The sequence below is a fragment of the Herpailurus yagouaroundi genome, unplaced genomic scaffold (assembly GCF_014898765.1).
Source record: "Herpailurus yagouaroundi ecotype Mexico unplaced genomic scaffold, PumYag 197, whole genome shotgun sequence".
Taxonomy (NCBI): domain Eukaryota; kingdom Metazoa; phylum Chordata; class Mammalia; order Carnivora; family Felidae; genus Herpailurus; species Herpailurus yagouaroundi.
In genome coordinates this window covers 5212338-5225745 of record NW_024412428.1, presented here as the reverse complement: position 1 = coordinate 5225745, position 13408 = coordinate 5212338, and the positions used below count along the sequence as shown (strand labels likewise).

Here is a 13408-nt window from a genome sequence, read left to right as displayed (position 1 = left end):
TCTGCATGTCTATTTTGTGTCATACTGTTTTGATTACTATAGCTTGTAGTGATCAAAATCTAGGATCGTGATACCTCTAGTTTTGTTCTTTTCTCAAGATTGCTTCGGCTATTTGGTGTCTTTTGTAGTTCCACTCAAATTTAGTATTACGTGTTCTAGTTCTGTAAAAAGTCCTATTGGTATTTCGATAGAGATTGAATGGAATCTATAGATTGCTTTGTGTAATATGGACATTTTAACAATATTAATTCTTCTAATCCATGAGGATGGAATATCTTTCCATTTGTGTCATTTAAAATTTCTTTCATCAATGTTTTACAGTTTTTAGAGTACAGATGTTTCATTTCTTTGGTTAAGTTTATTCCTAGGTATTTTATTCTTTTTGAATAAAATTTTAAGTGGGATGGTTTTCTTAATTTCTTTCTGCTACTTCATTCTTAGTGTATACAAATACAACAGATCTCTGTGCATTGATTTTATATCCTGTGACCTTAGTGAACTCATTCATGAGTTCTAATAGTTGTTTGGCGGAGTCTAGAATTTTCTATATATACTATCATGCCATCTGCAAACAGTGATGGTTTTACTTCATCCTTACCAATTTGGATGCCTTTTATTTCTTTTTATTGTCTGACTGCTGCAGCTAGGGCTCCCAGTACTACATTGAATAAAAGTGGTAAAAATGAACATCCTTGTCATGTTACTGATCTTAGAGGAAAAGCTCTCAGTTTTTCACCACTGCATATCATGTTAGCTGTGGATTTTTCTTATATGGCCTTAATTATGTTGAGCTGTGTTCCCTCTAAACTCACTTGGTTGAGAGTTTTTATTGAAAAAGGATGTTGGATTTTGTCAAGTGCTTTTCTGCATCTACTGAGATGACTGTCTAGTTTTTTATCCTTTGTCTTGTTAATCTGGTGTATCACACTGATCGACAGGCCCTCAGCAATGCAGAGACCAAACCCTGCCCAGTGTGTCCACAGCAGGCAAAGGAGGTCACTGTAGCTGATGGGGCTAAAGGCAAATGTGGCCCAGCCATAACAGTAGGGTGCAGGCAGCCCACACGGGAGATACTTCTGGAACACCTAGTTCTGGTGACCAGGGAACGCTGTGCTGCAGGGCCCCACAGGGCCTCTCTTCTACAAGATCACTACTTCCAAGACCAGGAGACACAGCTGACCTCCCTAATAATACATGGAAACAAACACAGGAAGTTAGACAAAATGAAGAGACCGAAGAATACGTACCAAATAAAAGAACAGGACAAAGTTACAGAAAAAGATCTAAATGAAACTGAAATAAGCAATATGCCCAATAAAAAATTCAAAGTAATGTTTGTAATAAAGACTAGAGCAAAAATAAAAGAAATAAAGACCAAAAATAGAAAAGATCAATGAAATCAGGAGTTTGTTTCTTTGAAAAGATGAACAAAATTCATAAACCTTTAGCCAGATTCATCTAGAAAATGAGAGAGAGAGGACTCAAGTCAATAAAATCAGAAATATAGAATGAGAAATAACAACTGACACCACAGGAATACAAAGGATTATAAGAGACTATAAAAATTATAGGCCAATGAATCAGACAACCTAGAAGAAACTGATAAATTCCTAGAAACATACAATCTTCCAAAACTGAATAAGAAAGGAAAAGAAAATTTGAACAGATGAATTACTAAGTAATGAAACTGAACTGATAATCAAAACACTCCGAACAAACAAAAGTCCAGGAATAGATAGCTTCACAAGTGAATTCTACCAAGCATTTAAATAAGAGTTAATATGTATTCTTCTCACACTTCTAAAAAAGGAAGGAAGACTTCCAAATTCATTCTATAAGGCCAGCATTACCCTGATGCCAAAATCAGGTAGACACTACAAAAAAGAGAACTACAGGCCACTATCTCTGATAAACATAGATGCAAAAATCTTCAACAAAATATTAGCAAACCAAAAGCAACTATGCATTAAAAAAGTCATTCATTACAATCAAGTAGAATTTATTCCAGAGATGCATGAGTGGTTTCCCTTTTGATTTCTTTGACCCGCTGGATTATTCAGTAGTGTGTTGTTTAATTTCCACATTATTTGTGATTTTATCCAGTTTTCCTCCTAGTACTGATTTCTAATTAAATATAATTATGATCAGGGAAAAAAATACTTGATATTATTTCAATCTTCTTAAATTTGTTAAGGCTTGCTTTGTGGCCCAACATGTAATCTATCCTGGAGAATGTTCCATGTGCACTGGAAAAGAATGTGTATTCTGGTGCTGTTGGATGGAATGTTCTGAATATGTCTATAAGGTCCATTTTGTCTATTGTGTTATTGAGGACAGCTGTTTCCTTATCGATTTTCTGTCCAAATGATCTTTCCATTGTTGAAAGTGGGGAATTGAATTCCCTATTATTATATTGCTGTGAATTTCCCCCTTCAGTTTTGTTTATGGTTTAAATATTTAGGTGCTCCAATGTCAGGTGCAAACAAACTTATAATTCTCATATCCTCTTAATAAATTGACCTCCATAATACTATATAGTGACCTTCTTTGTCTCTTATGACTGATTTGGCCTGAATGTTTATTTTATCTAATATTAATATAGCCACTCCTGCTCTCTTTTGGTTACCATTTACTTGTAATATTTTTTTCAATCCCCTTACTTTTGCCTATGTGGCCTGAAAGCTGACGTGAGTCTCCTATCAGCGGCATATTGTTGGATCTTTTTTATTTATCCAGTCACTCTATGTCTTTTGATTGGAGAATTTAATCCGTTTACATTTAAAGTAATTACTTACTGGTAAGGACTTACTATAGCCATTTTAATAACATGTATTATTCCCACAGGTCCTAAAGATAAATCACAGCATGACACATGGGAAAGAGACCAGGGTGGTCAGGAGGAGGAACACAGGAGCTGAGGAGTGCTTAGGCCTTGCCTTTATTGGGGCTTCTATGGGAAAGGCAAGGCAGAGCAGGGTGAACAGCCCAGGAATGGCTAGTTTAAATGATTTTTTTGCAGGCTTTGGACTATAGGGGTGGTTTCTAGTTGCCTGTTACCTGGTTCTGGAATGATTATGGCAAAGGAATAATGCCTCCTGGGATATATGGGCCAGATAGAGGAGAGAGGCTGTGGATTAGTTTGCAGATCAAAGGCATCCTCCCCGCTGAGATCTTACTATCTGTAAGAACTGACTAGCTCTGGGAGGGGCAGTCTCCACACAGAAAGGTTTTTTGTTTGGATGTTGAAACATCAGCATATACAGAAAATTAAAAATATATACAATACAGAGCCTTACCCAGTCCTGTAAGTACAGTCCCAGTACAGTCCTGATTCTCTCTGATCAGGCAGAGAGAAGAGTGATTTTTCGCAGGGGACTAGAATGGCACAATTGTCATACACACAATGTCTAGAAGTTAAGTAAAGTTGTATTGCTAGGTAACATAAGGTTGAACCACTCTTGCATTCCTGAGATAAAACTTACTTGATCAAAATATTTACTTGGTTGACTGTTTATAGAATATACTATCGAATTAAGTTAGCTGATACTATATTTAGGTTTTACATACTTATACTGATTGAGTAGTTCTAGACTCCTATGACTGCATCCACACCTGCATCTCGAGGTTTTTGTGGAGGAGAAGGGAAACTCAAAGTTACACGTGGTACTCAATACTGACAAACTAAAAGATTCCTATGTAAATACTCTTTATTTCTATTTATTTGCAGGTCAGTGTGGTCCTGGTTTGTCCACACTTCTGGCTGGGTTTCTTCATAGTCCCTATTGTGTGCCTGATTCTAAATCTACTATGGACATCGTAAGTTGACAATGAAGGTAGTAACCAAAAAAATATACTGTCATGGTTAATTCTTCTTTTCCAATTATGTGGTCTTCAAATTAAGTTGAATTTGAAAATTTGCCACTTTATGAATATTAACAGTCATGGGACTTTTAGAAGTAAATGTCTTCTGCCTTTCACCACCGTAGATTTCCCAGCGACCAATTTGGGGGGGGGGGGGAAGATGTTATCAAAATACATGAGAGGTAAATTTGGTAGTGAACTACCTAGTTCATGATCTTTCCTGAAAGGTCATCCACTTACTCTTTAGAAGTGGGACTTCTATCCATTTTAGAGGAACCAAAACCTGATACCAGAGGATCACAGATTAAAAACTAATAACAAAATAAGAAACAGGAGGAAGATGTTCAAATTAGAAAGACATTCTTCACTTTTTAAAAACATGGGAAATAAGAATCTATTAAATATAGTTCCCCCAGAATATTTAGGTATTAGAGGACAGAAACTCCCCTCCCCCCTTTTTTTCTTACCGAATCCAACAGGAAAAAAAAGCTTTTAACTAAGGTGTTAGAAATCCCTGAAATCCCTAATGTTACAGATAAAGAACCCATGAAATTACAAGCTTTAAAAATCGGAAATAACTTGTACACGATCATCGTACATAATGTGTAACATGAACAACAGGGCTTTACAACATCATAGGGGAGCCTGAGTGGCTCAGTCAGTTGAGCACCTGACTTCGGCTCAGGTCCTGATCTCACGGTCCGGTCCGTGGTGTTGAGACCCATATCGGGCTCTGTGCTGACAGCTCAGAGCCTGGAGCCTGCTTCGGATTCTGGGTCTCCCTCTCTGTCTGCCCCTCCCCTGCTCACAGTCTCTCTGTCTCTCTCAAAAATAAACATTAAAAAGTAAATAAACATCATAAATTTCAAACTAAGAAGTTAGAGAAAGAAATATTCTAGAAGTGATAATACTAATTTTGCTTTTTAATGTCCAATTCTTCCTTAATTCCTCTATATATCAGGGCAAATGTAATTATTTATAGACCCCAAAGCAGAGGGGTGAATCTTTCTCAAATTCGCCCCCCCCAAACATATTAGGTTCTTTTTCTCTTTCCGTGTGTTGTGTGTATGTGTGTGTGTGTGTGTGTGTGTGCGCGCGCGTGCGCTTGCGCAAGTGTGGGGGAGGGGGTCTTTTCATTCATTCCACCTTCAGCAAGAACTGTCTTTTAAGAAACTGTTTGAAGAACCCTTTATATCACTATTAACTCATCAACCAAAGTTAGCGATGGGAGGTGGAGAGAAAGTATTTAATACGTTTGTAATATGCATGTTTATTCATTCGATCCTGAGAGCAGGAGGCTTCAGGGCAGAGACAGCCAGTAGTGCTTACTCACGGCAACAGCCACTCTGGTGCCCCCCCCTCCTAGCATGAAAGGTATGTCACAGGGGAGGAAGCCCCAGACTATGAACCTGGGAGTCTCTGCAGGAGAACGGCAGTTTCCTCTCTTGTCTCCTGAGAAAGGAGAGAGGCTTTGCTCCTTAATAGAAGCCAATTCTCCTGGGGAAGAGAAGGAGAAGGATCACGGGTTCTCACTCTTTGGAATGTGAGTAAAGTTGTGCAGGGGTGAGATAAAACCAGTGTCTCCGGGCTCACAAATCCTAGAATATCTCCATGGCTCCGATCTCATCACATTTTGAAACATAAACGTTCTGCCCTGGCACAGAATGTCTTCTCCACAGTCCCACAAGTACATCTTATCTTCCATTAGTAGGTTTTGCCATTTGGGGAGGAAACCATTCTAGTGTAATTAATAGTTACATACCCACCTTTGTATTAACAGATCTCAGACTTTAAAAACTAATTATAACAAAAAAAAAAAAAAACACAACCCTGGAAACATACCATTTCCCATCTTGGGGGCACCTCCAATCTGAGTGCTCCAGGATGTGCTGCCCCAAAGGCATTTATTTACTTAGTACCAAAGTGTTCCTGCTGGCAGAGTTGTGGCCAGTAGGGAGACAGAAACCTCAACCGAACTAGGATACGTTGAAGACTCCCAACCTAAAATAACCATTTCAGGGGCACCTGAGTGGCTCAGTCAGTTAAGCATCCGACTCCTGATTCTGACTCAGGTCATGATCTCACAGTTGGTGAGATCGAGCCCCACGTCTGCACTGTGCTACCAGTGCAGAGCCTGCTTGGGACACTCTCTCTGCCTTGCGGTCTCTCAAAATAAATAAATAAACATGAAAACATTCTTTAAAATGAGCATTTCATATCTATACCACAGCATCGATTTCCCCAGTGCAATATGTACTGGTCCAGTTTCATTCCATACTTTCTTTTGCTTACAGAATGCAATTTTCTTCACATTGCTTTATTCCATCTCTGAGTATAAATATTTCTTTTTTTTTTCAATATATGAAGTTTATTGTCAAATTGGTTTCCATACAACACCCAGTGCTCATCCCAAAAGGTGCCCTCATCAATACCCATCACCCACCCTCCCCTCCCTCCCACCCCCCATCAACCCTCAGTTTGTTCTCAGTTTTGTTTTTTTTTTTAATTTTTTTTTTCAATGTTTATTTATTTTTGGGACAGAGAGAGACAGAGCATGAACGGGGGAGGGGCAGAGAGAGAGGGAGACACAGAATCGGAAACAGGCTCCAGGCTCTGAGCCATCAGCCCAGAGCCTGACGCGGGGCTCGAACTCACGGACCGCGAGATCGTGACCTGGCTGAAGTCAGACGCTTAACCGACTGCGCCACCCAGGCGCCCCATGTTCTCAGTTTTTAAGAGTCTCTTATGCTCTCCCACTCTAACCTCTTTTTTTTCTTTTCCTTCCCCTCCCCCTGAGTATAAATATTTCTATTAAGTTGGATGAGATTCTTTCTGGAAAGAAAAAAAAAACCTTTCTATAAAGTACTCGATCTAGGGAAATTTTAAACTACTACATTTTAACGTGCAATATATTTCTCCTAATTATTCCTCACTACATCCTAATCCGCATCCCATCCACAAGTTTTTCAGTTTAACCTCGGAAATAATTACTGAGGAACAAAGTAACCGACTGGGCATTAACTGCTGTCACGTAGATGAAGAATGTGCCACACGCTGACAGTGCACAAGCGTGTCTTCCGTGCTGGTGTCACTGCGGAACTTGGAGCTTGAGTTTTTGAATCCTTCTGAAAGTGTGTTAAACTTTTTTAAAGGTGCTAAATTCCAGCACGTGGCATTACACATATCTCAGTATGAGCTCTTCAGCACATCAGCTGAGTTATTTCTGCTCTTTCTTAGCTCACCATTCTTTTCTCCATTTCAGAAGTCAAACTCTTACGGGTAAAAAAAACGCCAGAATGAAGTAGTCATCTTTTGCCCTGTGGCATCTGAAAACTTCCTGGATGGTCCTCTCCTATTAGGCAATAAGGGGTAGATTTGGAAAAAGTAAACACTCCACTTTTATCCTCTTAACCACCAGCACTTTCCCGTTGTATCAAACTTTGCTTAAAACACCTCATTGGGCACATGTATAATATGGATAATATGTTATTTCTTAAAAAGCATAAATTTGGGGCGCCTGGGTGGCGCAGTCGGTTAAGCGTCCGACTTCAGCCAGGTCACGATCTCGCGGTCCGGGAGTTCGAGCCCCGCGTCAGGCTCTGGGCTGATGGCTCAGAGCCTGGAGCCTGTTTCCGATTCTGTGTCTCCCTCTCTCTCTGCCCCTCCCCCGTTCATGCTCTGTCTCTCTCTGTCCCAAAAATAAATAAACGTTGAAAAAAAAATAAAAAAAAAAAAGCATAAATTTGGTTTTCTTGAATTAGTTTCGCAATCAATTCTTCCAAATTGTTTATCTGAGATGGCATTTGTATTTTTTTTAACGTTTATTTATTTGAGAGAGAGAGTGTGTACGCGCACGTGAGCAGGGGAGGGGGAGAGAGAGGGAATCCTAAGCAGGTTCCACACCCAGCGTGGAGCCCTGAGTGGGGCTCCCCCCCACAAATCTGAGCTGAAATCAAGAGTCGGTTGCTCAACTGACTGAGCCACCCAGCACCCCTGAGACGGCATTTTTAAAGGAACTGCTATGCACTCACAGCACAGCGAAGTTCATCTGTCAAGGCTGCTGTGAAATGCTGCCACTAAAGCCACCGGACTTTTAGGAGCAGTTCTTTTGGCTCTGTTTTGTTTTTAACCTCAACGTGTCTATCCCCTTTACTACTCTACTTATATTTCCTGCTTATAAAATAGCCTGTGATCCAGAATGATTTCAAAATCTTGGTACAAATGGGGAGCCTGGGTGGCTCACTTGGTCAAGCATCTGACTCTTGATTTCAGCTCCGATCAGGATCTCACGGTCGGTGAGATCGAGCCCTGCACTGGGTTCTGCACCGACAGTGTGGAGCCTGCTTGGGATTCTCTTGCTCCCTTTCTCTGCTGCCCCTCCCCTTGCTCGCTCGCTCTCTCAAAATAAATAAATAAACATTTTAAAAAATCTTTAAAAAATCTTGGTATAATCCTAGGGAGATACTTACATGAAAATTAAGTACAAACGTGAAATAATTCAAATATACATGTGATTTGGATTTTAGAAGACTGTATATACTACTAAAATACTTTCTTTGAGTTACATAACACTTACACTAAAGTACAAATTTCAAACATTTCACAGTCCCTTTGAATTGCAGATTTTCCCACCTCTATTTACCATATTACAGAACAAAACAAAAACAGGAAATGTGGTATGCTAACTTATCTTTACTCAAAGAAAAAAGGGGGAGCCTCAAGTAACTAAAAAGACAACAAAAAATTCAGGATTACTCTTACTTGCCTTTAAAATGCAGCTGGGAACTTGCAGACCACCTTGGCCATACTCAGTTACAGACGAAGATGCTAACATACTGAGAGGATGATTCTAACAGGACCCCTCAGCATCCAGCGCACCCTTCTCTCTCTTTGGAAATCTAGGATCTATGGCTAGATGATGACATCACTGGGGAATCAAGTGACAGAAGCCACAGGCTGTAAAAGATCCAAGTTAAGACCTACACTCGATGCCATGGATCACTTTCCAAATAATTTTCAGAGCTGTTAAGTATTACATTTTAGCCATCCTACAGTTACACATTATCAAGGAAATATTTAGGATCCTTTTCATAACTATGGAATTTACTAGAATCCATGTAAATGCACGTAGATGGTCCCGATAGCAAATTATGTTCCAAATACTCAATTGCACATCTATTTGCATCTAAAGGCACATTTTCTCAAAAAAATGTAAGTAGCAGTATTTTTTTTTAGTTCAGGCCACAAGTGGCTATTTATTTGATAACATGGATGAAATGAAACTCATTTCCGTGGGGGGAAAAAGGGAAACAGTGTCACTGGAAATGAGCAGTATTTCAGCTCCTGAGAAATACTTTACTGGGTACACAAGTGCTTGAAATTGTTGTTTCCCGGCCTGAAATCTAGGAAGGTAAGGAATGAAGAGAAGTTGCTGGAGAGGGTGGTAAGAGGGGGAGGACCTGAGGAGGCAGGTACACGTGCAGAAACTGGGGGTGTGAGGAAACCAGGGAGCCAGAGGTGGTTGCTTCTGCTTCAGATAAGACTTCAGACCTTGCCCCTTAGGACCTACTACCAGAACCACCATCCCAAGGCTCTCCCTCAGGAGCTTTACAAAGGACCTCGTCGACAGGATCCCAGAGCTAACATGGTGAACTGCATCCCTGCTGCCCTCCCCCCGTGTGGCTTCCTGCTGTGCAGCGAGGAGAAAATGTGGTGGCTTGAAGGGTGCCCTGATTATCTGGGGAGGGCTTTTCTGGACAGCCACACTGAGCGTTTCTCTATCTGCTTTAGAGCCAGCATGGTTTTGAGTTTGGAAAGTTCCAAATATACGCTGTAACGAAAACTGATGTGGTTTAGGTGTCATTTTTAATATATATTTTATATAAAATGTGTGAGATTTCGGGGCGCCTGGGTGGCGCAGTCGGTTAAGCGTCCGGCTTCAGCCAGGTCACGATCTCGCGGTCCGTGAGTTCGAGCCCCGCGTCGGGCTCTGGGCTGATGGCTCCGAGCCTGGAGCCTGTTTCCGATTCTGTGTCTCCCTCTCTCTCTGCCCCTCCCCCGTTCATGCTCTGTCTCTCTCTGTCCCAAAAATAAATAAAAAACGTTGAAAAAAAAATAAAAAATAAATAAAATAAAATGCGTGAGATTTCAAATTCAATCTAATGTTAACTTACCAATCTACATTTCAAATGACAGCACTTTATCTCACGGAATTACGATTAGAACAGCTAATACATATAAAGTGTTTAGAAAATTACCTGCCACATGCTGGTATTTATGTACGGATCTTTTTATTTATCTCTCATGCATACTTCCTTGATAATTTAGTTCAATTGTTTATTCTACAGAAAAATCATAAGTGACAAATACCATATTTTACTATTTATAATCCATTCCCAGGAGTTAGAAGATGTTTATACTCTACCTTGAACTTTCTTTCCATAAAACAAAAACTGTTCACTTTCGAGTAAACAGCAAATATAGCCTGTGCCTCTATTTCAACTGCTTTACAAAATGTTCTCCTCCATCACTCTTCACCTTTCCTCACATTGTGATGTCCAAATATGTCGTTAGATAGACATACAGTAAGTAAAGCTTTTTTATAATGAATAATCACGGACTTCTGAACCTGTCAAATAAAGTATGGCTTTTCTTTTCCAACATTCAAACCATATCTATTAGCTACATTTCCTTCGTTGTTCGTTTGTTGTTAAGTTACTTCCCATCAGCAACTTCCTGATACACCAGAGACAGATAAACCTTGCAGTCAACATACGAAGAACATGGTAAAGTGTTCGCTTGTTACATGTTCATAATTTTACTTTAATCCAAAAGGATTTCAAGAGATTCAATGCAGTGCCAACACAGTGACGTCACAGTCACAGGTTTTAAGTTAAAATATCAGAACAGCTGCTGACTAGAGAGAAAGGCAGCTTCCTTTGTTTAGGGAACAGCTTAGAAAATTCCTAAAATTGAAGCATACCAGTTAGACACATGTGTTTTTCTTCAAGTATACATTAGTGTTTAGGCTTGTTAATTCTTTATTTTTTTTTTATGCTTATTTTTGAGAGAGACAGAGCGTGAGCGGGGAAGGGGCAGAAGAGAGAGAGACAAAATCCAAAGCAGGCTTCAGGTTCTGAGCCCGCAGCACAGACCTAGACCCAGGGCTGGAACTCAGGAACTTCGAGATCATGACCTGAGCTGAAGTCAGAGGCTTACCCAACTGAGCCACCCAGGCACCCCGGCTTGTTAATTCTTTTATAATACAATTTTGAAGTGTGTGGCATCACATTCTTTGATGGTTTTTGTTCCAAAACTTGACCACTGACGTCTCTAATAATTTCTCCCAATCACCCAATCTTCCTTCTTCCCGTGATTTTCTGCCTCAGCCAGCCTAAAATTTATAAACCACCAAGTCTTACTACCAGCCTAAACTCTTGCACTTTTTAATTGTACTTATCTGGGGATGTGAGCAGCTATGACCACCCAGGAGTCCGTGAGCTGTCCTCTGTGTCACTTCTTAGCGCCTGCCAGACCCCTCCCAAGGCCACAGATGGCCTGCTCCAGCCCCATCTCCCCCGCCTCTCTCAGGTCATGCTTACTGTGCCCCTCCCACCACAGGGGTTTCCCAGAGTGGGTCTCCTCTGTCCAGAATGCTCTCCCACACCCTCCTTCACTAACCGGCTTCTCCTCCTTCACCCCAGCTCAAATTCCACTTCTCCAGAGAAGGCTTTGCTAACACCCTTGGAAGCTTCTACCTCTGCCTCACACTGGAATGGTGCCACGTGGGGCCCCTTCCATCATCCTGTTTCCCTCTGACATGGCTCATTCATGTACTTGTCTGTTGACTGTCTCTCTATAAACGTTGGAAGCATTGCAAAAGCAGAAACCGGGGCTCCTGAGTGGCTTACTCGGTTAAGCGTCTGACTTCGGCTCAGGTCATGATCTCACGGTTTGTGACTTCGAGCCCCGCGTCGGGCTCTGTGCTGACAGCTCAGAGCCTGGAGCCTGCTTCGGATTCTGTGTCTCCCTCTCTCTCTGCTGCCCCTCCCCTGCTCATGCTCTGTCTCTCTCTCTCTCAGAAACAAATGTTAAAAAAATTTAAAAAAGAGAAAGTAGAAACAATGTCTATTTTTGCTTTGGTGTCTAATTGTGGCTCAAAGAAACTTAATACTGGAGTGGATGAATGATGAGTGCATGAATACAGATAAAGACCCTAATGAAAACAAGTTGCCACAGAAAGGGGGAGCACTGTCTTGTCGGTTTCAAGTCAGAAATGCACACCTGTGGTCAAGCACTGACAGGACACATCCACTCTGCCATTACGACTGCTGTGAATGGCACAGGTAGTCCTAGGTGTCTCTGATGGAAGTGAGGGTTGGAGGCAGCACACAGCTGAAAACTTGAGAATCAAGATTCCCAACTAGTGACCATGGTAGAAAAAGTCATACGGAATCACGTCTCAGTCCTCTGAACCTTCAACTGTCTGGCTAAAATGCATGCAGATTGACTCGTCCAGAGTCACGGCCCCTGCAACTTAGACACACACCCAGATCTACAGACTTGCACAGAGAGTCGGCAGTGTTCGGGGCGGCTGCAGCACCCCCTCTGGTAACGCCTCGTAGCTGCTGGGAAAGCAAGACTCTGGTTTCGCTCAGAGGCTGGGCACAATGCATCGCATCTCATCGTACAGCCTGTAGGCAAGGGATGTCCAGCTACCCAAGAGGGAGAAATTGTTGCTTACACCGTGTAAAGCTCATGTGTTCTTTTTATCTTTCCCATACGATACAGGATTAGAAATACCTGCAACGGAACGTTCCTAGAAGAAGTTCGTAAGATGGAAAGAGGCAGAGTTCAAGAACTTCATCTTCCAACAGCGTTTGAAAAGAGGTGAGGCTCTTCCCTTCATCCTGACTTTTGTTAAAAACCTGATCTCCTTGTTCTTTTTCTACCTTTCCCCTCCCAGGCACTTCCATACTTGTCATGATTCCGCAAGTTTATTAAGTGCAGGTCAACAGGCTTCTTGAACTTCACACCCCCAGCCACACCAGCTTCCCGTAAGACCCTCCTTCCAGCGGATGGCAACTTCATTCTTCCAGTTTCTCAGGCCAGAAATCTTGAAGTCATTCTCACATCCTCTTTCTCCTATCCCACCCCCATCGTGTCAGAAAATCTTACTGTTCCTACTTCAAAACAAAAAAACAAAAAAAAAAAAACGCTGAGAATTTGATCACTACTCACAACCTGCACCATCTTGACCAGGTCCAGCCTCCATCATCTTTCTCCTGGATCATTGCAGAAGCCTCTTACCAGGTATCTCTGCTTCTGGCCTTCCATATAGCAGTCAGAGGGAGGAGGCTTTGGCAGGGTAAATCAGACCATATCACTTCCTGCTCTCTGCCTTCCTATGACCTCTCCTCTCACTCTCTCACTCAGAGAAAGACAAAACCCTTTTAGTGGCTTCCAGTGCCCTACACACAGTCCCATCACACACAGTCCCATCACACACACACACACACACACACACACACACACACACACACACACA

General features: G+C 41.5%; 1 protein-coding gene and 1 long non-coding RNA gene across 2 annotated transcripts in view; one reads left to right on the top strand and one right to left on the bottom strand.

Moving 5' to 3' along the window:
- LOC121012754 (uncharacterized) overlaps nucleotides 1-13408 on the bottom strand; it is a 128663-nt gene that overhangs the window by 70871 nt on the left and 44384 nt on the right. The gene's annotated exons all lie outside the window — the stretch shown is intronic.
- LOC121012753 (phospholipid-transporting ATPase IB-like) overlaps nucleotides 1-13408 on the top strand; it is a 219713-nt gene that overhangs the window by 189672 nt on the left and 16633 nt on the right. The window contains 2 exon segments of the mRNA XM_040448069.1: nucleotides 3728-3816; nucleotides 12652-12750. Coding sequence (XP_040304003.1) covers nucleotides 3728-3816; nucleotides 12652-12750 — 188 coding nt within the window.